Source organism: Convolutriloba macropyga, chromosome 7 (genome assembly GCF_964194025.1).
Source record: "Convolutriloba macropyga chromosome 7, txConMacr16.3, whole genome shotgun sequence".
Taxonomy (NCBI): Eukaryota; Metazoa; Xenacoelomorpha; order Acoela; family Convolutidae; genus Convolutriloba; species Convolutriloba macropyga.
In genome coordinates this window covers 16,989,936-17,014,711 of record NC_134474.1, presented here as the reverse complement: position 1 = coordinate 17,014,711, position 24,776 = coordinate 16,989,936, and the positions used below count along the sequence as shown (strand labels likewise).

General features: G+C 32.6%; 1 protein-coding gene across 5 annotated transcripts in view; it reads left to right on the top strand.

The window, feature by feature from the left end:
• LOC142342653 (dual specificity calcium/calmodulin-dependent 3',5'-cyclic nucleotide phosphodiesterase 1A-like) overlaps positions 1–24,776 on the top strand; it is a 339,291-nt gene that overhangs the window by 229,364 nt on the left and 85,151 nt on the right. For 4 of the 5 annotated variants that reach the window (XM_075394099.1, XM_075394100.1, XM_075394102.1 and 1 more), the window contains one exon: positions 24,690–24,774. In XM_075394099.1, the coding sequence (XP_075250214.1) occupies positions 24,690–24,774 (85 nt within the window). Of the gene's footprint in view, positions 1–1,355; positions 1,682–24,689; positions 24,775–24,776 lie in introns of those variants that run through there. The other variant, XM_075394103.1, reaches the window with a different exon arrangement.

Below are 24,776 nucleotides of genomic sequence, written 5' to 3'. Positions count from 1 at the left end.
CGGAAGAAAAAACGTCGTTATTGTCTAACAAAAACTGAACATACCCATAATATTCTTAGTTTACAAATGACAATTTCTGAACTAGGGTAACGCTCAAATAAAACAATTTTAGTTTTTGTCAAACTTTAAGTGTGTTGTGAACTTATTTTTTAAGACTTGTTATTTAGATGATGGTCTTGTTACCGGCTCAAAGAACATCTCAAAGAAGTGCTTGATTGGTATCTTTACAAAAACTGAATCAGAAGGAGGCGTTGTTTTAAGAAATGACGTGTGCTGGTTAGAATCAAAATAGCGTAAAGGAATAAAGAAACAACAAAAACAAAGAAACGTTAAAATTTTATACCAAGTCATCTTTATAAGATTTGGAGGTTCTACTTCCAATTTTTTCTTTGTTTCTGAAAAAGTTTTTGTTTATGTAATTCACAACAATTGTGAACAATCTAGCGTCAACGTGGAATATCAGTGAATGTATTAGAACTCGCTCAGACTTTCACGAGCCTTCTTGTGTACGGAAAAATAAGGAAGCAGTTGATAGTTTGGTTGATCAGTTCAATTCAACTCTACTCGAATTTATCAAATTTTTGAGAATAGAAAACTCAAATTAATTTATAGTTTATCTCCAATTTATATGCTCTTCTCTATAAAGCTTTGAACGCTGTCCCAAGGTCAGTTGAAAGTGTATTTTTAGAATATCTGTTTCGTTTCTTTTTATCTTGCTTTGAATTGAGAACGTAACTTAAACGAACAAACCAAGATTCGTTTTACGCAATTTCCAGATGTGGGTTAATTTTTCTTTAAAAAAGTCCCATTTTCTGCCATAAAACCCAGAAAGATTCAAACAGTAATAAATTTGTTTTCTGTTCAACGGCCTGATTATTTTTTGAGTTATCCTTTCATCAATCCACACAAAATGATTAGAAAGAGGAATCGGAAATGGGTTTTCCCTCTTCCCCCAGCCCTTCAATGCACTTTCACTACCCCCCACCTCGACTCACTTTCTAGTAACCCCCCACATCAACTGTAATTAAATTGGATCTGAATGGGTTTTTTTCTATACGTATTTCACAAGACTTCAAAAAAGTGTTCAAGCTATTTGAGGTTTATCTTTTACTGTAGAAAAAATTCACACTTGTCTGGGCTGTAAATTGGTTTATTCATTCTTATACTCCTAATTTTAGCCGTTTTTTTCAGTTTTTAACGTACAATTGTCCACTTTTAATTTTTTTATCAAGAATATCATTGGTAAGGGATCACTTACAGCGCGCTTTGGAAATAATCTGAACAGTTTAAATTGTTAATATCCGGTCTGTGCATTTTGACGATTAAGGTTAATTTTCATTTAATATAACAGGATATTTGTTGGAGTTATTTTTGGGGTATGATCAACTACTGAGCAGTCAAAAAGGAAAAATTTATGCAATTAGCAAATTGATTTATTCATCACTACACCCCGTCGACATCAATAACTAAAATATCACGTATCCCATTTATTCACTAATCTTCGGTTATAAGTTGTCGTTTATTCTACCTTTGTGACGTCACAAATACAGCATGAGTTTCTCTAAAAGTGAGCGCACTGATACCGCCCACGTGCAGCCGGTCATTTACAGGCGAAAAGTGTGCATTATGAGAATGAACAAAAAATACTTGGGAACAGGGTCATCGCCGGTTAACATTTCTGGTAAGAATTTATTTCGTTACAGTTTTGCATATCCGTCTAGTTATTATTTGTTTTCATGTTTTCTTTCAGTTCTTCGCTCGTTCCTTCTCAGAATCTTTGAAAAACACAGAATACCAAATTTTAGGAGTGCTTTGTGGAATTTTCCGCGTGAAAATTAAAGTAGGGTTTGTACTTAATTTCATCGTTTATGACAAATAATTTTTTCATTGCGTAGCGAATTTTCATTTCGCTTTTTTTGAAATTTTTTGCTGTTTTTTTACATTTTCACATTGCATTCATTTTCATTCACGATGAGAAGGAGTGATAGAATTAGATTTCTTAACTGTTAACGAACACAACAGCAAATTTCGTTGCGAAAATAAAATCAACACTAGTTCTGAAATTTTTTCAATAAATTGAAACTGAACTGCGGGAAGATTTCTTCATTTGTCAAATCGTTACACTCCAGTTTATTTAAAACACGTGAGAGCCAGACTTGCTGACTTAAAATATCCATTTACGGTTACAAGCAGTTTATGGAAAAAGCTAGCGCAGTTTTGATTCTTTTTTTCACCTTAATCCACCGCCACTTTGCCGTTTTGAAGCATCTTGTTATATGAGAACCAATTCATCCAATATTTTCTCTAGAAAGACATAGTTTTTGAGTAAAGCTAAGAAAGAAATGCTCCTAAACAAAAAAGTGATACCGCATTTTATAATTTTTTCTCTGATCTGTTGACCTTCCTTAAAGTCATTAGCAAATTTAGGGAAAAATCAGCCAACAGATAGCACCAAAAGTAATTTAAATACAAACAAAACAATTAGGCTCGGTAATGTGCGTTCGCTCACATTGTTCCGACCCCGCTCATCCACATATTTGACCTGATTGTCTACCAAATGAAGAGATTAGAGATAGACACAAATAGATGTTTTTGTAAAAAGAAAATGTTACAAAACCAAACTAATTAATGAATTTTTTAATGACATGCCGCGTAAAGGAGCTCATTATATCACCCATTAACAAGACTGCGAGACAATATAATAGACAAAATAAATAAAAACAATTAAACTTATATATGGCAAAAACTCAATATCTACTTTTAAAAGCTCATAGTAATAAAACCCAAAAATTCACTTGTTCTCAACTACAAAGCAGATGGGACCTGTCCATAATAGGACTAGATAATCAGTCCAAAAAAGACAAGAAAAAATATTAAGTCCAAAATCCATCGAAGTTTTTGAAACTATTAACAAAAGCCATTAGATTTAAAAGAAAAATTCACAATAGACTTACTTATAAGTCCTCAAAAAATATGTCTTTGCAGAGGTTAAGGCTTAGGACAGGACTGAAAAATAATTACAGATACAGAAAAATGTACTATCAATATAGGGAAAAACATAGTGTAGATGTCATTAACGTCATCAGCCTTTAACAGAAAATTATGTGTTATTATTTCATTTGATAGTTATTTTCACTCAATTGGGATATAACTGTGAAACTGTTTGTGTCCTACTGCGTCTCAATTGAAAATCAATGGGACTTGATATTAGAACGAAAATTTGAAAGGTTCACAAAAAGAAAACAATCACAAAATGTTTTTAAAACCGCAAAGTTTCCTAGTTAAAAAACACCGATGTAATATAAAATTTGTTGAGAGGTCGATGTTTAAATCAAAAGAAAGTGGGACCTCTCTTTAATGACACCACCTTTCATGTTGACAAAAAGAAATCAAGAAAATGGGAAATTCGAAAAATTAATTCTATAAACTTTGAAAGCACGTTAAATCAAACGCAGCAAAACCATTAGCTATCAAATCCCCCCTTTAATAAATTTCTTAAACCCATTGAAAGGAAGCTATTGATGTCTTTCACTAATCAGAAAATTGACTAAATTGATTTTTTTTCAACAGCGAATCACTCAGTGTTGTGATGAAGTAACTTCAAAAAAGTCAATTTGAACTGATATACAAAAAATACTCGCACAGAGACTGATATAAAAACAAGCTTTATAATTATAACTCTCACTATTCTCAACGATGAATATATCGATCAACCAAAATTAATTGAACAAAAATAAGAAAAAAATCTTTTTGAGTTTATTATTTACAAAAAAAAGTATAATTTACCATCAAGAACTTTTCGGCATAATGTGATTGCTTTGAGCTGTCATTTTCTGTTTTGTATATATATATATATATATATATATATATAAATATATATATAAATATATATATATATATATATATATAAACACGACATCCTGAAAACGTCTTGATGATAAACTTTTGATCAATTTTTTTCGTGCAATTTTTTTTTCAAAGCGTCAGTTATATCGAGAAAAACGAAAAATTTGAGAAACGAAAATTTTCTGATAATTTAAAGATGAAGCGTCCAAATTGTCACAGAACTGTTTTCTTGAAATATCCCGAAGTAAAACGGGCAGTAAGCATGATTTCCTCAGTTGATGATTTTTCTAAATGCAAACTCTTAGATTCAAAAATTGGAATGCAGAGTCCTGATAAAAAAATAGATGCAAAATATTAAAGTCTTCAAAAACGTCGTTTTTTGCTCTCTATTGCTTGCGTCTCAATTGAAATTCAATGGGACTTGTTATTAACACGAAAAATTACAAGGCCCACAAAGAAAAAAATCACAAAATGTTTTGGAGAACGCAAAGTTTCCAAGATTAAAATCGTTGGCTGTAACATTGAATTTTTAGGAGATTGAGATTGAAATCAAAAGAAAGTGAGATCTTTTTTTGATGACACCAATTTTGCAGTTGACAGAAAAAAAACAAAAAATGAAAAGTAACAAAAATTCATTCTAAAAAATTTGAAAGCACGTAAAATCAAATCATCAAGACCATTAGCTATCAAATAACCGCATTGAATAGATTTCTTAATCTCATTAAAGGAAGCTATTGAAAACTTTCAGTAATCAGAAAACTGATTAAATTGACTTTCTTTTCTACACCAAAGAATCTTTCTTTATTGTGATAAAGTAACTGCAGAAAAAACAAAAAATTTGAATTGATATACAAAAAATAAGAATGTCATCTTTTTTTTCGTTGACACGAATTTACGACTAATGTTTTTTTTCCGTTGCTATAGTCTACGCCGTGGCAAAAACAATTGCCAAAAAGCGAAATGATTAAAATTTACCATCAAGCCGTTTTCGTTATATCGTGATTGCTGTGGGCTGTCATTTTCTGTTATATTTATATATATTTATATATATATATATATAAAAATATAAAAAACATAAAATTTACATACAAGCACGACATCCTGAAATCGTCTTGATGTTAAATTTTGATCTTTTTGGGTTCGTGCAATTATTTTTGCTACGGCGTCGACTATATCGAGAGAGACGGAAGCTTTAAGAAACGAAAGCTTTTTGTAAGCTTTAAGATAAGGCGTCCAAGGTGTCACAGAACTATTTTCTACAAATAACCCAAAGTACAAGAGGCGCTGAACATAAATTTCTCAGTCGACGATTTTTCTAAATACAAACTCTTATGTCCAAAAATTGGAATTCAGTGTCCTGATGAAGAAAATGGATGCAAAATTTCGACGTCTTCAAAAACCTCTTCTTTTTGCTTTCTCCCGTTTTTGAAAACTACTTTAAATTTTTGCGCCAATCTATTACAGTGATATAATTCTAATACTAAATTGAAAAATATTAATTTTTTTTTATTTAGAATAGTAATTTCTGTTGCTCAAAACTCAAAATCTTTGCAAATGTGCTAAAAAGCAATAAATAATTTTCGCATTTTGTAATTTTTTTACGTGATGTGCTCACTCTTCAAAATCTTGTATGACCTTTTTTTTCGAAGGTAGGAGTCGCAAGAACTACAATTTCTCTCGCGATTTAACCTTTTTATCTCACTTGTTCTCTCAATCTAAATTAGACCATCTTGATTTTGCGAAAACTGTTAACCTTTTTTTCACCACCTATCAGTACGTCAATCAATGTCCAAAAAAAAGCACCACAATCGAATCCAACTCTTCCTAAAAAACTCGCTTCTCTTTCAAAGAAATGGTGATTGAACAGTTAACTACGAAGCCGTGAATGAAATACAAACTATTTGTTAATGATACTATCAAGCAAATAATACTTGCTAATTTTTTTCGCGTTACTTTCTGAGTGGCCTAAAATGGTTGGTAATATTGAAGCTACATTTTTAGATTCCGTACTGATTTTGTGTCAGTGTATATGAACATATATAGAACTGGTGGTAAAAGTGCACCATAGAAAAGAAGAAAATTGACTCTTTTGTTGAAATTTGTAATCCAATTAGTGGCGAATTACGTGGCATATTATCATTTTTCAAGAAACACTTTGAAGTCTTTTTTAAATCCTACCTTTTACACACACAGTACTAGTTCTACTTTCACTTTTTCTCTTTTTCTCTTTTTTCTGTATTCAATTTTAAGTTATCTTGCATTCGACAGTACCGCTTTCTTACCTTACACATTAAGCACAGAAAGAAAGTGCAAATCAATAATATTCAATTGGAGAGATCTGAAATTGTGCACCAAATCTGGGAAAAAATTCGAATTTCTCAGCGATGTTGTTTTTTGTAATATTTTAAATTGTTTAAAGTACTTCACGTGTGGAAAAGCTATTACTTTTGCTCTAATTAAAGGTTTCACTCCACTATATGTGATATCCATTACTCTAATCAAGCGGCAATTAAACCAAGTAAGTATCAGTTTTTCTTTTCAAATTTTTGTAAACTGAACTGATTTCGATGCTTCCCAGTGTTTTTGATTAGCTTACATTTTTAGCTTTCAAAAATTTTTGCTTCATTCTTGTTTGAACGTTTTCTGTTACTAATATTGAGATGGAAACTTTTTAATTATTTAGTAATTGAAAGCGTTTTAAACAAAGTGATATTTTGCATTAAAATAGAGAAAAAGTTTCTCAGGCTCAAAAATTAGTTGTAACATTTGAGCCTTTGAAGACACTGATAAATAAGAACAAATATAATCTGATCAGAAGAAAGGTTTGGAAACTTTTGATTATAATATTAACGACAAACTTTTTTCCCATTTTATGGGAACACATTTATTCAACATCAATTTTTTACGTAATAGAACACTGAGAGCCCAGCAACGATTCCAATATCAAGCGTCTTAAAACATAGATCGAAAGAGTTTTTGTCTAGAATAGGCGAGACAATTTTTTTTTCTTCTTTTAGACAAAATAAAGAGCAAAAGAACCAATAAAAAAATTTGTACATTTGCTTTCTTAATAGTTAAAAACAAATTTGATTGATTTTGTTTTTGCTCTGGCAACTATTCAGTTTTCAGACAGGTTTTCTAATTAATGATCGAAATATGATATTTCTGATATTTGAACACTTGAACACTCCAGTACAGAACTCAGAAAACAATTTCCCCAGTCTCTTTTTTACGAAAATTTGTACTTAGAAAGAACTGACAATGAAAGTTTTTATGGTTACTTTTATCGTTGTCTGATTTTAGAAGAAAAATCACATGTCTGCCTTCTATTTTAATTTTCTCGTTTTGTTCAACATAAAATTGCCCTAAACCAGGGCACTTTTTTGTAGAATTGGTTGTAAAGAGTTTCAGTCGGACATCTAGAGTCACAGCTCATTGAACATTTGTGTCCTCTTAGTCCTCTTTTTGCCTTCTCTTGGGACATGCGGAGCATGTGCTGTCTGAACCAAACAAGTAGTTTAGCCGCCGTGAATCTTTTTTTAATCTGTTTTTTTACACCTATACGGTGTAGCAAGCTCCCTGACACAACAACCTGACAAAAGACGTCTTTGATGCCTAATAACAGAGCGTTAAATTTGATGCGACTCGATTTCGCGAGTGTTTTTAACTGGAATCTGACCGATTCACTTCTAGTCAGAACAGTCCAGATTTGACGTTTGCTACTTTTTCGACATTTTGAAGACAATTCTGCTGTAAGGGTTCAGTGAAACATGACCACAAGTGCAATTTGTTAAACAAGGTGCCACCGAAAACCACGCTACTTCCTTTTTTAAGTGCGATGATTGATGATCTGCGTCATTATCTAGCATCTCAGGCTCTTGCCCGAGCTGATGTTAATCGGACTGGCAATTTATTCTCAATTTTTTTTGAGTTCGCGTGGGTTTCTCAGGAACACTCCTCATAACTACTGGTAGGTAACTTCTACCAAATGCGCTGGTAACAGTCACGCAAGGGCACCACGTGGAAGTTGCTGTTAGCGTCCATGCACTCGTTTACGAACCCTCCTCTGAAGGCTTTCAACTCAGTACTGCATTTTTATGACCCTTTTGCTTTGTGATTCTTTTTCTTCTCATATACTCGTTTCTGTGAGTGTTAATTGCGTCCATTATAGTGATTAAAATGATATCTACAAAAATCCTCTCATGATCTAAGACAAAACATTGCATCAATTATAAGAACAAATGATTGACATGTAAGCTGTCCCTTTTTGATACTTTTAATTACCAAATGGTCGATAATAGGTGCATGTAATTTCAGTAATTTGGAACTGTGTTTGTAGATGGTTCAAATGATGTTGATATATTGGACACTCTTTTTTATTAGGAAAACATTCCAAATCTTTGATGCTTATCAATAGCAGCAAAAAAACAAATGATTTTTAGCCGCCCCATGGAACACGAGAGATTCTATAAATTTGATTTCCTTGATTGTCGCTGATTCAAAAAAAAAATGTCCCATCTTGTTTGAGTCAATAAAGAGACTTACAGACAACAACATTTGACAGACTTGTACCCTCATAGTTTGGACGGAATTCGGAGAAAAATGGTTAGATTGTACTCCTAATTGCATCTTCTCTTTTTAAAGTCAATTAGGAGCTGTTTAGGAAACATGAATTAGCTTAGCAATATTTTATTTTTACATCTCAAATAAGATTTTTCATCCGACACTTATAATCATACGATATTTTACCGAATCTTAGATACCAAGAAATATATTTTTACAAATTCCTTTCACAATTTCCGCTTTTAACAAGTAGTGATTTTGTTGATTAAATTTGTTCCACTTCACGGGAACAAATCTGCAAGTTTTCGAAATCCAAGACTTATTCTGACGACTTCTTCATTAATAACTCTCATTTTATATATTTAATTGCGGAAAAGTTTAGTGTGTCAATTTTTAGCCGAGCTAGAATATAAATTTAGCAGCGACATACTTTTGCCCTTTGACCTTTACACATAGCTCTCGAAAAATCGCCTGTTCGGGGTTAGCATACCTGGAGTCATAAATGCAACATGTTGTTTTTAATCTTGTCCGCATTTAAAGTGCAGTTTAATGTATAGATTGGATTAAAAGCATAATATTAATTATGCTTTTATTAGCAGAGTTCGGAAAATTGGTTGAGAAAATCTCAATTGTTCCCGTGGCTCTGAATCAATTTCTGTTATTGTTAATTAGAAAAGTTTGCAAGCTTTGGAGAATGTGCATACCAAGCAAAGAAACAAATAAAAACAAAGTTAAAATGGCGGCTTTTTGGCACTTCGCTGGTGGCGATTGATGTTGTACCTTCAAGCTAGAGAAACAGTCAATCATAATCAGTTTCAAATGATAAAAGTTTTGCAAAAAAGATTAACAAAATTGTGTAAAAATATGGTTGTTATTGCTTTTTATTTGAGAAATTACAAACAGATAATAGGCATCTTACCTTTTCGGCAAGCTTAAATTTTTTCATCAAATGCAAAAGCAACAGTAATTATTTTCTTTAAAAAACTGTACCAATTTTGATAAATCTTGTCAGCTTTTGGGATACATAACGGTAGCGTTTTTATAAGTAAGTAATCGGTAGGTAAGTAATTCGGTATTCGGTAGGTAAGTAATTCGAATTAACTCTGTTTCTTTTTTTATCAATGACTATCTGTAAGGTAGGCCGCAATGAAAAAAAACTTGATAGAAAATTAATTGTTCCGACCCCTCTTGAGGGAGGAGGAACTATATATTCAAATGGGTTCTTTTTTGTTCAGTCAATTTTGGCCGATCGTTATATTCATCGTAGAGAGTTGAGACTGGTATCATTAGAAAGCTTGTCCAGCGTAGAATATGGAATTAAAAAGATTTTTTGATTTTCGTTTTTGATAGGGAGATATCGAGGTTTAAACTTTCGAGAAAATAGAGTGAATTCCGTTGATTTCATTCACATTTTTCGGAATTTTTGATTAAATTTTCGCCAATTTTGATAAAATTTACCATGCAAATGTTGTTGATTTTACGTTTAAAGACAAAATACATTGTCGCCTTTTTCATTGAATTTTTTTTGTCAGAAATTCTGGCTAAAAATTTCACAAAATTCAGATTTTTTCATCAAAAACGGCACGAAATAAGTTTCTTTAGTCCACTCTGATTAATTTTGCAGGAAGTGCACACCCAAAAACCAATAACACAATCTTTGTAGACTGAAAAGGGGGCTAAACCCCCTTCAACTTCCGTTGAGAGTGCTCTGTAAAAACTTTGCCGTTTTTTGCTATCTTTATTCGTTGATTATCAAAAACGCAGCCTTTATTTTTGATTTTTTAACTAACAAAATATCTATATCAATGACATTCCAAAAATTAATTATTCTTAATGGACTATCAGCATTAGCAGGACTAGTTCTGTACCAATCTTGGACCGTTACAATCCAAAAAAAATTGGATTGTCGTCAGTCTGTTTTTTAAAAAAAAATCGATCTTTTTTATATTAATTAAATAACAGAACATTTCAAATCAAAGCTCACTAGTGATAGATCCTATTGGCTTCTTAATTAGCTCGAAATGAATTCATCTAGTTGATTACTTGAAAGCTTATGGTCGTTTTGACTTTTGAAATATTTGATTTTTAAATAAAAAAATGGCTTATTGAACTTTGCCTCCAATTTTCTCTTAAGTTGGTCAGCTTGTAGATAAGTGTCAGCAATAAAATAGTGCTCCTTCTTCCTGCTGAATTCAAATTTAGTCGTTTAGTTGTTTATTTAGTCGTTTATTGCGGTTTTACGCCTTAAGTTATGATGTTCTGGCTTTGATACTGCTAAATTTCACAATTTTTTTTTTAATTTTTAGGTATTTGCCCATTCTTCATGTTTTCTAGTTTTGTCAAATTTTCACGATAATTTCAGTTCATATATCACATTTTTCGCGTTCAAAATAACGCACAATAGATAATACTTAAATTCTTAAAGATATAGATTGTGGTTCTTTACCGCTTCGACAGTACTTTCTCGAAGAATTTAATTGATTTTTTTAATTTTGTCTGTAACTGTCGTTTTTACTTTGTCCTTTTAGTCGTATTTAATTTCCTGTGCAATGACTCGGTTTGATTGGCTTTTCCTGGAAGAGTAGATGAGCCGATGTTCTGATATTAGAAGATAGATATTGGCTTTCACGACTTTGAACACAATTGTTTTCCAAAATGAAAAAAAAAAAACATTTCGACTTCGCAATTTTGTTCCTTTTATTGTCTGTTTGTTACCTGGTCTCGTTAATTAAAGGTTAAATATGACATTATTTTTGTCAAGTGAAGGTGTCAAAAGGGATTATTGTCACAAAATCTAATGTTTTAAGAGAGTTCGTTATGAATTTACTGGCTTCCACACGGGTTTTTCACAAAAAAAAGTAAGTGAAGTTTTGATTTTTGTCATATTTGACGTTCTTTTGTAGACGTAAGACATCTGCTGGATAATTGCAGGTCTCAAGGGCTTCCTTTGGAAGAATGGACGAACCTATTCAAATTTTTCATTTTGTAATTAAAATTTTTTATGTCTTTGGTAATAAATCTTTTTCGAAAAAAAAAGATTTATTATTTTCTGGCAAGTTTCAATTTTCTGGCAAGTTTTCAATTGATTTTTAGGTTGTTGTCTATTTGTTGTTCTTTTGTAACTGCATAAAAAATTGAATACCAAGAGTGCTTAATTTATTTCTATAGAAGCATTGGTAATTGTAAACCTATGGGATATTTTAGTAGATTCCTAATGGTTTTCATTACTTTGAAATTAATTGTTTTTTTAACTTTAAAGTTTCTGTTCTGTTTTGTCTAACTGATACCAAGCTTTATTATGAACTGGTGAATAAGCATTTTTCTCCAGGTGAATTACAAGTTGTTTTGTTTATTTTCAGTTTTATCTGACGCTATTTTGACTTTGTTATTAAGTTTTGTTTTTTAAAACGGACATAAATTTTTTAATATAATTAATGTTTGTTGTTGTTGTTTGATTTTGCCGTTCGTCTTCGTTCGCTTTCTTAATATCGGCATATCTCATCAATCTAATGCATCATTTTTTACTCCACTGAGTTATTTGCTTTGAAGGCTATCTTTTCGTTCATACACCAGTTTTTTTTGAAAAATACTTGAATTTTTTGTGTTTTTCCATCTGTTCCTCATTTGGTAGACAAATTATGCCAAAATTGTGGATGAGCGGGGTCGGAACCTTATGTGCGATTGCACATTACCGAGCCGCCTTGTTCGATAAAAGATCAAATATTTGCGGCAGATTTTTCAAAAGATACTAGAATGAAAACACTATCCCGGTTTATAGTCCAGGTCCTAATCAGTGCCGACTCACAGACAAATGATTCACCGCATAACTTTCCTAAATAGAACCAACTAATAAAAGTTTGTACGAGCGATATATAATAACTACTCATATTTATTTGTCATATTATTGAAAGTTTTGTCTCTAATTTTGACCTAAGATTTCTTGTTCTTTATTATCTTTGGATAACAAATTACATATCATCGTTTTGTTAGGTTTTTGTTGGACTTTACTTCATAAAGTCAAAACACTCATTTGTTCGAACTAAGTGACTCAATTCAACTCATAGAGACAACAAATAGAGAGAAATATTCTCAATAATGCTTTAGGAACAAGCTGCAAGACGCTGAATTTTGTTTTCGAATTTCTAGCCTAATTTTTTTCAAAATTGTCATTCCAAAATTGTGACTACTGCACAATAAAATTGTCATTAATCAGTCTATCCTGGGGTAATTGGGAGCTAAATGCCCATTTTTTTTATATAACACTGATATATTAGTTGCAGTCCTAATTTGGGTCGGGGACAAAAAAAACAGTCCAATATCATATTATTTTAAGAGATTCTCTTTGCCATGATTTTTGTCTGAAATAGCGTGGAAAATGACATGAGCATAATCTGAGAATAATATAATAACAGACTGAGAACATCTATATGATTTAAGGCTGATCTACAACGTTACTATAGTCCTGTAGGCTCATATATAATTGGTCTATTGATATTTCTTTGCTCTGTGATGCTCAAAATAATTTGATCTCAAGGAGGGATCAATTTTATGGATCAATAAAATATTCAGACATAAATACTCATTCAAATTGACTATAGCTATTGAAAAAGCTTGTGTCATGTGTTTGGTCAAGGGTGAATTATTGTTAAAAACGGCACCATACTGGGCGTCTATAATTGTATTTTGAAACAAAAGCCTATTTGAATTGCAATTCCATAACAACAAAGCCGCAATTTTGTCCATACGCATCTACTTAAGCTTGTTTGAAAGTGGGCGTTTGCTGCCTAGGGTTAAATAGATTAGTGAATCTTGCAAAATTTTACCTATTTCTGCTAACATATAACAACTATCTTTGTTGAAATTTGCCACAAATTAAGTAGACTTTATTAGGAGAGGTTTATTCACCATCCCTTTCAAATGTCGGCTTCAATTAATGTCATACAGTGAATTTTCTGCTCATTTTCTTACATGAATTTTTCCCAACCGACCTCATTTGTAAATTGCACCTTATTTCACAATTGCATGCTACGCAAATTTAAGGCGACGTGAAAATATTTTGCAATTTTTTGCCCAATTTGTAACGAAATGTGGAAATGGGTTGCTTGAACTAAATAAATTTCGTTTCATTTCCCACCCCGACTGTTAATTACTTTCTACATGTGAGATATAGCATTACCTGTCTCTCTCTCTCTCTCTCCGGAATATTTCGTCAGTGCTCTGGATTAATTTTTCAGGTTGGTGAAAATTTTTGTTTCCGATCCCCTTCTTGCTATTGATTGTACAAAAATCACCGAGGATAACTTTTAGAATCGTAAACAATTGAAGAAAATTGATTATTTCAAGACGGCAGAACGGAAAAAGTATAGAGCTCATACATGATACACTAGACAATGCCTCGATTTCAAAAAAAAGACCACTATGGGGTAAATATTGTCTTTAACTTTACATTGAATACTTTTAATGAGCTGAGCCCGTTTCTGTTCATAAGTGAACAAATTTTGTTTCATAATTCAGTATTAGTCAAATCTAATTCTAATTCATAAAATAAGTCGCGGCAATTTTTTTTCCTAAATTGAATTAGGTCGCTCTTTTTTGTTCATGTGCTTCCAAGTATGGAGGACTTTTTGTTAAATTTTTACCATTTTTTCTGATACAAAAATTGAAGTGAAAAAAGCTTAAATTCAACAAGGCTTCAAAAATCTGCAACCTGCTCATTTTCAAGATCCAGAAATCAATACTACTTTTCCTTAGCAAAACCAATAAATGAGAACCAGGTAAAATAAAATCTCAGAAATCTCGGACTAATAATTATGAAACTTTTACAGGTCCACATACGTCAAATCAATCACCTAGACAAATTGGCTAACTACATATATCGAGAAACCGGGAGATTATGATTAGATCGTAAAAATGCGAGATTGCAAATAGGCCAGACGGGAAGACTAACTTAAAATATGAAAAAAACACCCAAAGGTATGTTGCAGAGCAAAGCAGCGCTGAATCTGTCTAGAGAATTTTTAGAATGGCCAGAACTCTGTTCATGTCACAATCTACTCTGTCCACTCTTGACTTTTGAGCAAAATTTAATGCATGAAAAATAATGTTTTATATGCGATTCGAACATCCGCTTGGGTAAAATTTAAGATGAGTAGCAAGTCGTAGCCACTAAGCTAACTGATCTTTAGAGTAATTGCCTACAAAATAGCATCATATATATATATAAAAGGTGTGAATATTGCTATAGTAATTGCTAGTTATAAGTTATATATATGTAAGTTTGATATTTCTCTGCTCAGACTCAATTTTGATTTATGAGTAACTTTCACAATATACCGATTAAGTTGAGCCTCTGCAAGTACATTCTAATCGTAATGAAGAAAAATTTCACATGAGGAAACCTAAAAAGTTCTGGAGATGCAATGTTTTAGAAACGGAGTGAGTTCATACTCTTGAATTGTGTTGGTTTAGCGCTGAAATGCTCTTAGACTCAAGTCGAGGCAACCAGCGTCTTTGAATTTATTGCGAGGATGCTACAAAAACTGACAATTATCAAATGATGTTGTTAGAAACCTATTTTATAGACAAACCGAAACTTCAAACAGAAAACAAAACCTCTACTTAGAATCAGTGCAGAATCTATAATCAGAACCCCTATGATCACTGTAATAAAGCAACAACAACTATTCATTATATAGGACTCGAGCAACCAGTAGGTAACAAAAACTGGTATCAAAAACGGTCCAACACCATCGATTTAGACAAAAAAAAACGAAGAATCAAGCAAAAAGTTAAAACAAAAGACAACGGCGACGAAATGAAGGCCTTTATCAGTCCAGCATGGAGACAAAAAAAACAACAAATTAAGTAAATTTTCGCGGAGAACCCTGAACAGAGATGAAGGCTCGCCCCATTGATGATGCAGCAAAGAGTGTACAGTGAAGCAAACGTAATGTTAATAAAAAAAACTTCAGATATCGGACCAGTAAGAAAACAAATATTTTTAAAAACAATCAAAATTTTTTTGTGGTTATGACTATTAGTATTGGATTTATTAACGAATGCGATTTTCAACAGTTTATTTGGAGATTGTTCTTGATAAAACACTTTTAATAATCTTTTGTGTGCTACTTCAAACTACTCCAAAAACAAATTGTCAGCTGACAGAAATCAGCTTAGAAAATTCTTTAACGATTTACTTCACGTGGCTTAGTTCTTCCCGGACCGACCACCCATAAAGATTCATTACTAATCTTATATGCAAAGATTTTTATCCTGGTACAGGTTCTGTTCATGTCACAATCTACACTGATCAGTATCTTTTTTAGAGTGAAATTGTACTTTTGGTTTTATCTTTCGTCCGCCTGGAACCATTCTGTTTTAAACTTGTTTCAGTTCTGATTTTCATCCTAAAATATACTGTTTTTAACCTGTTTCAACGCTGTTTGTACATCACGCCGCAGGCAAATTTACAACATACTACATCACACCAAAGGCATATTAACATCGTACCAAATCACTCCACAAGCAGACTCTTACCCCACTACCTCACATTACTGCTCAATGAAAAGACGATGTAGAAGACGTAAATTTACATCGAATAGAGGTAAACTCAGCCGACCGAAGAGAGACCTTGCAAATAGTGGCAGAATTCAATTATACTGATAACACTACACGAGCAAAAACAATTGTTTATGACACAATGATCATAACAAAACTCAATCACAGTTGATTACAAGAAATTACTCTGGACAGTCTAAATATTTTTATATTGGTTTTTTCTGGACATAATGACTTACTTTTTTGAAATAAATTAGCTGTTTCAGCATTGACATTAAAAGTTAATATGGAATTGCGCTACTTCAGTACTGAAACACTCTGGGTGGCCATCCCGGGTTGTATAAATTGAATGGCCACCACATGCGGCGCAGTATTGTGACACTCAAATGAGCATCAAAGCCGCAATGCGAAAATAACTTGAAATGTAAAACTGAATTGTGTTGAAAATTGTCAAATTTCGTCAAATCACCACTTGCCTCAATTAAAAGTTTTAACAATTTAATAGTGAATCATTTTAATTTTTTTTCAGAGTTCAATGCTTGATCTAATTTTCAGGTGACGAATCATCTAATGAGACATTATATTAACTGAGGACAATTTTAAAAGGCTAACAAAAACTAAATAAGAAAACTTGTAATAACAGCGCACTTTTTGTGGTCCCATAAAAATATTTTAAATGCGGAGGCTGCTCGATTAGCGGACAATTGTTCAAAAGGTTGCCGGGCATAACTGTTTTTAACAAGTCAAATGTTTCCAAAAAAAATTTTGGACACAATGGTAACTTTAGGACAGCACAGAAAAAGTTTGTGTTTGAGTTTTTTACACGCAATGTCAGCTCTGTATCAGGACGAAGTTGTGTCTGCCTTCTTGTCGGCAGTGCCTATGAAATATTAAATTTGAAAAAAAAGCAGGTCTACTCATGTTGAAAATCCAGCGAAGCTTGACTTTTTTTTTCTCGTTTAGAGCAATGCATCTCGTTTTGCACGACTATATTTTCATGTTACATAAATTTTTCGGAAATTGCTTTTGTAGTTTTCGATCTTGCTCAACCACTTTTTTGGCTCTCGTTCCTAGCTTAGCGGGATCAGATTTAATTCTTAATTTTACTTGTAACTTTTACTCCTGCTTTAAAAGTTGTAGCTTGACAGTAGATCGTTACGCAAGTGGAAAATTTATTTAATCTTGGTTATATTCAATTGAAAGTTTTGGTGTGATTGGGTGAAAATGATAATCTAATTTTTGGTGTGTTATGTTTTCTACCCAAGTATTTTTGAACGGTTGAATGTTTTTTTACGTAATCAGAATCAATCAAACAGAATTAATCCACTAGACAAATTGGCTAACTACATATATCGAGAAATTGGGAGATTAAGATTAGAACGTAAAAATGCGAAGTTGCAAATACGCCAGACGGGAAGAGCAGCTGAAAATATGAAAAAACACCCTAAGGTATGATGCAGAGCAAAGCAGCGCTGAATCTGTCTAGAGGCATTCTGTTTTTAGAATGGCCCAAACTCTGTTCATTTCACATTTTACTCTGTCCACTCTTGACTTTTGAGCAACATTTAATGCATGAAAAATAATGTTTTATATGCGACTCGAATATACGCTTGGGTAAAATTTAAGATGAGTAGCAAGTCGTAGCCACTAAGCTAAATGATCTTTAGGGTAATTGCCTACAAACTAGCATCATATATATATATATATATATATATATATATATATATATATATATATATATATATAAATATAAATAGTCTGAATATTGCTATAGTAATTGCTAGTTATAAGCAACAAAAGTATGATATTTCTCTGCTCAGACTCAATTTTGATTTATGAGTAAATTTCACAAAATACCGATTAAGTTTAGCCTCTGCAAGTACATTTTAGTGGTAATGAAGAAAAATTTCACATGAGGAAACCTAAAAAGTTCTGGAGATGCAATGTATCAGAAACGGAGTGAGTTCATACTCTTGAATTGTGTTGGTTTAGCGCTGAAATGCTCTAAGTCTCAAGTTGAGGCAACCAGCTTTTTTGAATTTATTGCGACGATGCTATAAAAACTGACAATTACCAAATGATGTTGTTAGAAACCTATTTTATAGATAAACCGAAACTTCAAACAGAAAACTAAAAGCTCTACTTAGAATCAGTGCAGAATCTATAATCAGAACCCCTATGATCACTGTAATAAAGCAACAACAACTATTCATTATTTAGGACTCGAACAACCAGCAGGTAACAAAAACTGTTATCAAAAACGGTCCAACACTATCGATTTAGACAAAAAACGGAGAATCAAGCAAAATTTAAAACAAAAGACAACGCCGACGAATTGAAGGCCTTTATCAGTCCAGCATGGAGACAAAAAAAAACAAAAAATTAAGTAAATTTTCGCGGAGAACCCTGAACAAAGATGAAGGCTCGCGCCCTTGATGGTGCAGCAAAGAGTGAAGCAAACGTAATTTTAATGAAAAAAACTTCAGATATCGGACCAGTAAGAAAACAATTACTTTTAAATACAATCAAATTTTTATTGTGGTTATGACTATTAGTATTGGATTTAATAACCACTGCTATTTTCAACGGTTTATTTGGATATTGTTCTTGATAAAACACTTTTAATGATCTTTTGTGTGCTACTTCAAACTACTTCAAAAACAAATTGTCAGCTGACAGAAATCAGCTTAGAAAATTCTTTAACGATTTTACTTCACGTGGCTTAGTTCTTCCCAGACTGACCACCCATAATGATTCATTACTATCTCTCGTATATTCAAAGATTTTTATCCTGGTACAGGTTTTGTTCATGTCACAATCTACACTGATCAGTATCTTTTTAGAGTGAAATTGTACTTTTGATTTTATCTTGATTTTGGTCGGATCATAATTTTTATCTTGTAATTCTCAGTCTATTTACCATTAATGGTTAAATTTCGTCAGCCTGGAACCATTCTGTTTTAAACCTGTTTCAGTTTTGATTTTCATCCTAAAATACACTGTTTTCAACCTGTTTCAACGCTGTTTGTACATCACGCCGCAGGCAAATTTACACCATACTACATCACACGAAAGGCATATTAACACCATACCACATCACTACGCAAGCACACTCTTACCCCACTACCTCACATTACTGCTCAATGAAAAGACGATGTAGCAGACGTAAATTTAAATCGAATCGAGGTAAACTCAGCCGACCGAAGAGAGACCTTGCAAATAGTGGCAGAATTCAATTATACTGATAACACTACACAAGCAAAAACAATTGTTTATGACACAATGATCATAACAAAACTCAATCACAGTTGATTACAAGAAATTACTCTAAACAGTCTAAATATTTTTATTCTGGTTTTTTCTGGACATAATGACTTACTTTTTTGAAACAAATTAGCTGTTTCAGCATTGACATTAAAAGTTAATATGGAATTGCGCTACTTCAGTACTGAAACACTCTGTATAAATTGAATGGCCACCACATGCGGCGCAGTATTGTGACTCTCAAATTAGCATCAAAGCCGCAATGCGAAAATAACTTGAAATGTAAAACTGAATTGTGTTGAAAATTGTCAAATTTCGTCAAATCACCAGTTGCCTCAATTAAAAGTTTTAACAATTTAATAATGAATCAATTTGAACTTTTTTCAGAGTTCAACGCTAGATCTAATTTTCAGGTTACGAATCATCTAATGAGAGATTATTTTAACTGCGGACAATTTTAAAAGACTAAAAAGAACTAAATAAGAAAACTTGTTATAAAAGCGCACTTTTTCTTGTCCAATAAAAATATTTTAAATGCGGAGGCTGCTCGATTAGCGGACAATTGTTCAAAAAAATTGCCGGGCATAACAATTTTTAACAAGTCAAATGTTTCCAAAAAAATTATGGACACAATGGTAACTTTAGGACAGCACAGAAAAAGTTTGTGTTTGAATTTTGTACACGCAATGTCAGCTCTGTCTCTGGACGAAGTTGTGTCTGCCTTCTTGTGGGCAGTGCCTATGACATATTAAATTTGAAAAAAAAACAAAAGCAGGTCTACTCATATTGAAAATCCAGCGGCGCTCGATTTTTTTCTCGTTTAGAGCAATGCATCTCGTTTCGCACGACTATATTTTCATGTTACATAAATTTTTCGGAAATTGCTTTTTTGTAGCTTTCGATCTTGCTCAACCACTTTTTTGGCTCTCGTTCCTAATTTAGCGGGATCAGATTTTATTCTTAATTTTACGTGTAAATTTTACTCCTGCTTTAAAAGTTGTAGCTTGACAGTAGATCGTTACGCAAGTGGAAAATTTATTTAATCTTGGTTATATTCAATTGAAAGTTTTGGTGTAATTGGGTGAAAATGATAATTTTTGAGGCGTTATGTTTTCTACCCAAGTATTTTTGAACGATTGAATGTTTTTTTACGTAATCAGAATCAATCAAACAGATTTATTTCACTAGACAAATTGGCTAACTACATATATCGAGAAATTGGGAGATTAAGATTAGAACGTAAAAATGCGAGGTTGCAAATACGCCAGACGGGAAGAGTAGCTGAAAATTTGAAAAAACACCCTAAGGTATGATGCAGAGCAAAGCAGCGCTGAATCTGTCTAGAGGCATTCTGTTTTTAGAATGGCCCAAACTCTGTTCATTTCACATTTTACTCTGTCCACTCTTGACTTTTGAGCAAGATTTAATGCATGAAAAATAATGTTTTACATGCGACTCGAATATCCGCTTGGGTAACATTTAAGATGAATAGCAAGTCGTAGCCACTAAGCTAAATCATTTTTAGGGTATTTGCCTACAAACTAGCATCATATATATAAATAGTGTGAATTTCGCTATAGTAATTGCTAGTTATAGACAACAAAAGTATGATATTTCTCTGCTCAGACTCAATTTTGGTTTATGAGTAACTTTCACATTATACCGATTAATTTTAGCCTCTGCAAGTACATTCTAATCATAATGAAGAAAAATTTTACATGAGGAAACCTAAAAAGTGCTGGAGATGCATTGTTTAAGAACCGGAATGAGTTCATATTCATGAATTGTGTTGGTTTAGCGCCAAAATGCTCTGAGACTCAAGTCGAGCCAACCAGTTTTTTTGAATTTATTGCGAGGTTGCTACAAAAACTGAAAATTGCCAAATTATGTTGTTAGAAACCTATTTTATAGATAAAACAAAACTTCAAACAGAAAACTAAAAAACTCTATATAGAATCATTGCAGAACCTATATTCAAAACCCCAGTGATCACTCTACATAAAGCAACCACAACTATTCATAATTCAGGACTTGAAAAACTAGCAAATGACAAAAACTGGTATCACAAACGGTCAAACACTGTCGATTTAGATAAAAAGAACAAAGAATCAAGCAAAAAGTTAAAACAAAAGACAACGCCGACGAAGTGGAGGCCTTTATCAGTCCGACATGGAGTCAAAATAACAAAAAACTTGAGTACGTTTTTGAAGAGGACCCTGAACAAAGACGAAGGCTGACGCCAGTGATGGTGCATTAAAGAGTGTACCGTGAAGCACATGTAATCTTAATGAAAAAACTTCAGATGTCGGACCAGTAAGAAAACCATTACTTTTATAAATAAAATTAAATATTTATTGTGGTTATGACTATTAGTTTTGGTTTGTGAACGACTGCTATTTGCAACGTTTTAATTTGAATTTGTTCTTGATAAATCACTTTTAATCACCTGTTGTTTGCTACTCCAATAAACAAATTTTAAGTTGACAAAAATCAGCTTAGAAAATTATTTAACAATTTTAATTCACGTGTCTTAGTACTTCCGGGACCGACCACGCAGAGTGATTCAGTACTATCCCTTGTAAATCCAGATAATTTGCAGAGGTTCTGTTCATGTCACAATCTACACTGATCAGTATATTTTTCAGAGTGAAATTGTACTTTTGATTTTATCCTGATTTTGGTCGGTTCATAACTTTTACCTTGCAATTGTCAGTCTTATTACATTATTGCTTAAATTTTGTCAGCCTAAAACCATTCTGTTTTAAACTTGTTTCATTTCTGATTGTCATTCTAAAATACACTGTGTTTAATCCGTTTAAACGTTCTTTGTATGTCACGCCACAGGCATGTTCACACCATACTACATCATAACACAAGCATATTAACACCATATTACATCGCTCCACAGGCAGACTTTTAACATACTACCTCACATTACTGCTTTTTGAAAAGACGATGTAGAAGACGTAAATTTACATTGAATAGAGGTAAACTCACTCGACGGGCGAGAGACCTTGCAAATAATTGCAAGTATGCTGATAAAACTACATGAACAATAACAAATGTTCATGACAAAATCTTCACAACACAAAATTCATAAACACAAAAATTTAGTTCAATCACAGCTGATTACTTGATAGTACTCTGAACCGTCTTAGTATTATTTTTCTGGTTTTTTCTGGACATAATGACTTACTTTTTTTGAAATAAATAAGCTGTTTCAGTGCTGGTTTTACAAGTTCATATGGAAATACGCAGGTTCAGTTCTGAAACACTCTGGGTGGTCACCCCGGGTTGTATAGCTTGAATGGCCACCACATGCGGCGGAATATTAAGACATTCAAATCACTATCAGAGACGCAATGCGAAAATAACTTGAAATGTAAAGTTGAATTGTGTTGAAAATTGTCAAATTTCGTCCAATCACCAGTTGTCTCAATTAAAGTTTTAACAATTTAATAGTGAATCAATTTAAATTGTTTTCAGAGTTCAATGCTTGATCTAATGTTCAGGTTACGAATCAACTAATGAGACATTATATTAACTGAGGACAATTTTAAAAGACTAAAAAAACTAAATGAGAAAACTTGTTATAAAAGCTCGCTTTTTCCTGTCCAAAAAATTGCTGCTTATTTTAAAAGAGGAGACAGATCGATTAGTGGAAAATTGTTCAAGAAAATTACCGGGGATAATAGTTTTTAACATGTCAAAAGTTTCCAAAAAGATTATGGACAAAATGGTAACATTAGGACAACAGAGAAAAAGTTTGCGTTTGAATTATTTACAAGCAATGTCGGCTCTGTCTCAGGACAAAGTTGTGTCTGCCTTCTTGTCTGCAGTGCTTATGACATATTGAATTTGAAAAAAAAACTAAAGCAGGTCTACTCATGTTGAATATCCAGCGGCGCTCGCTTTTGGTTTTTCTGTTTTTTAGCATTGCATCTCGTTTGGCACGACTATATTCTAATGTTATATCAATTACTCGGAAATTTCTTCTTGTAGCTTTCGATCCTGCTCAGTAAATTTTTGGCTCTCGTTTCTAGGTTAGCGGGATTAGCTTTTTGTTCTTATTTTTACTTGTCACTTTTACTCCTGCTCTAACAGTTGTAGCTTGACAGTAGATCGTTACCCAAGCGGTACAATTTTATCAATCTTGGTTCTATTCAGTTGAAAATTTTGGTGTGGTTTGGTGAAGATGATAATATTTGGTGTGTTATGTTTTCTACCCAAGTATGTTTGAACTTGTGATAGATCAGTTTTTTACATAATCTATTAATTTAATTTCAAAATGTGTGCGGTTCAGCTGAGGGTCTTTCAATTGTGTCTTTATAGACGTTGAAGTAGGTCACTAGTTTTTTTTTGCTATAACTTGGCGCCGCATTTACTTCAATATTATTTTGTTTTAAAAACAGTGATGTGCTAAACAGCTAAAGAGCGCGCTTGAACTAATCGGATGAAGGGTAAAACGCCATAGAAAGAACATATCGTTGAAGAAATATCAGCAAAACTGTTTTTTTTTTAGTTTTCAAATTTTTCCTCTGACAAACAACTATTCAGATTTTTTTAACTAAGTCATATTGATTGCTTTACAGCAAATGAAAAATTACAATTAAATTTTTGAGCAGAATGTTTTTTATTGGTAGTTGAGGCCGTTTGGTTAAAGGAAAAATTGCAAAAGATGCATGCAGTGGGTAAATAAACACACAAATCTAAATTAGGGTTGAGTTTTCTGCTTAAGATTTAATGACAAATCACATATTTGTCCAACAAATAAGTTTCAATGATTGAACATTTTAGTGTCTTAGAAACGATCAACCCCTCTTCGGGTCATAATTTCAGTCACGCCATAGACATCACTTCCTGTAAGAAAATCGAATCGAGTTGTGAATTAAACTTTTTTGCATAGTATTTTTGCCGGAGTTTTTAAACGCTTGATTCTTGATTTGGTTTTATCAATCTGGTATTATCATTATCAAGTGACAGTTCTTTTAAATCCATTTCCTGTGGAAAATTGGAAAATAATGAAAATATAGTTTCCCAGGTTTTGATAAGTTTCTATGCTCTTTATGAAAACATGTGATGTGGCGCTGAATTGATTCAACTTATTTTCTTCATACTTGTGTTGAATTAATCTTGAATATTCTGGCATTCTAGCTAGAACTGTGCAAGTTTCGATTCATCTTGCAGTCATTTTCGATTCATTTCAATCAGTTCATCACTCTTTTCTACTTTTATTTGACTCTTATTTTCTTTTTTTATCAGTAGTCAAATGATGATACGATCATGATCCGTGGAGAGCAACGATATAAATTGTTTTAATGTTAATTCTGTAATTTGCGAAGCGTTTGAATTTAAAAAGAACACTCGCACTTTAATTGTGTCAACACGTGTTTGTGTCAATTGCATCAATTTTATTGCATTACTTAAACCAGCGTGTGTAAATTGTTTCGTCTTTTCAGGAGGTTCCAAGTACATTGTGAAGAAGACTGAATCCCAAACTAGTATGACAAACAACACCGACTTCGCAAAGCAAGCAGCCAATCAGT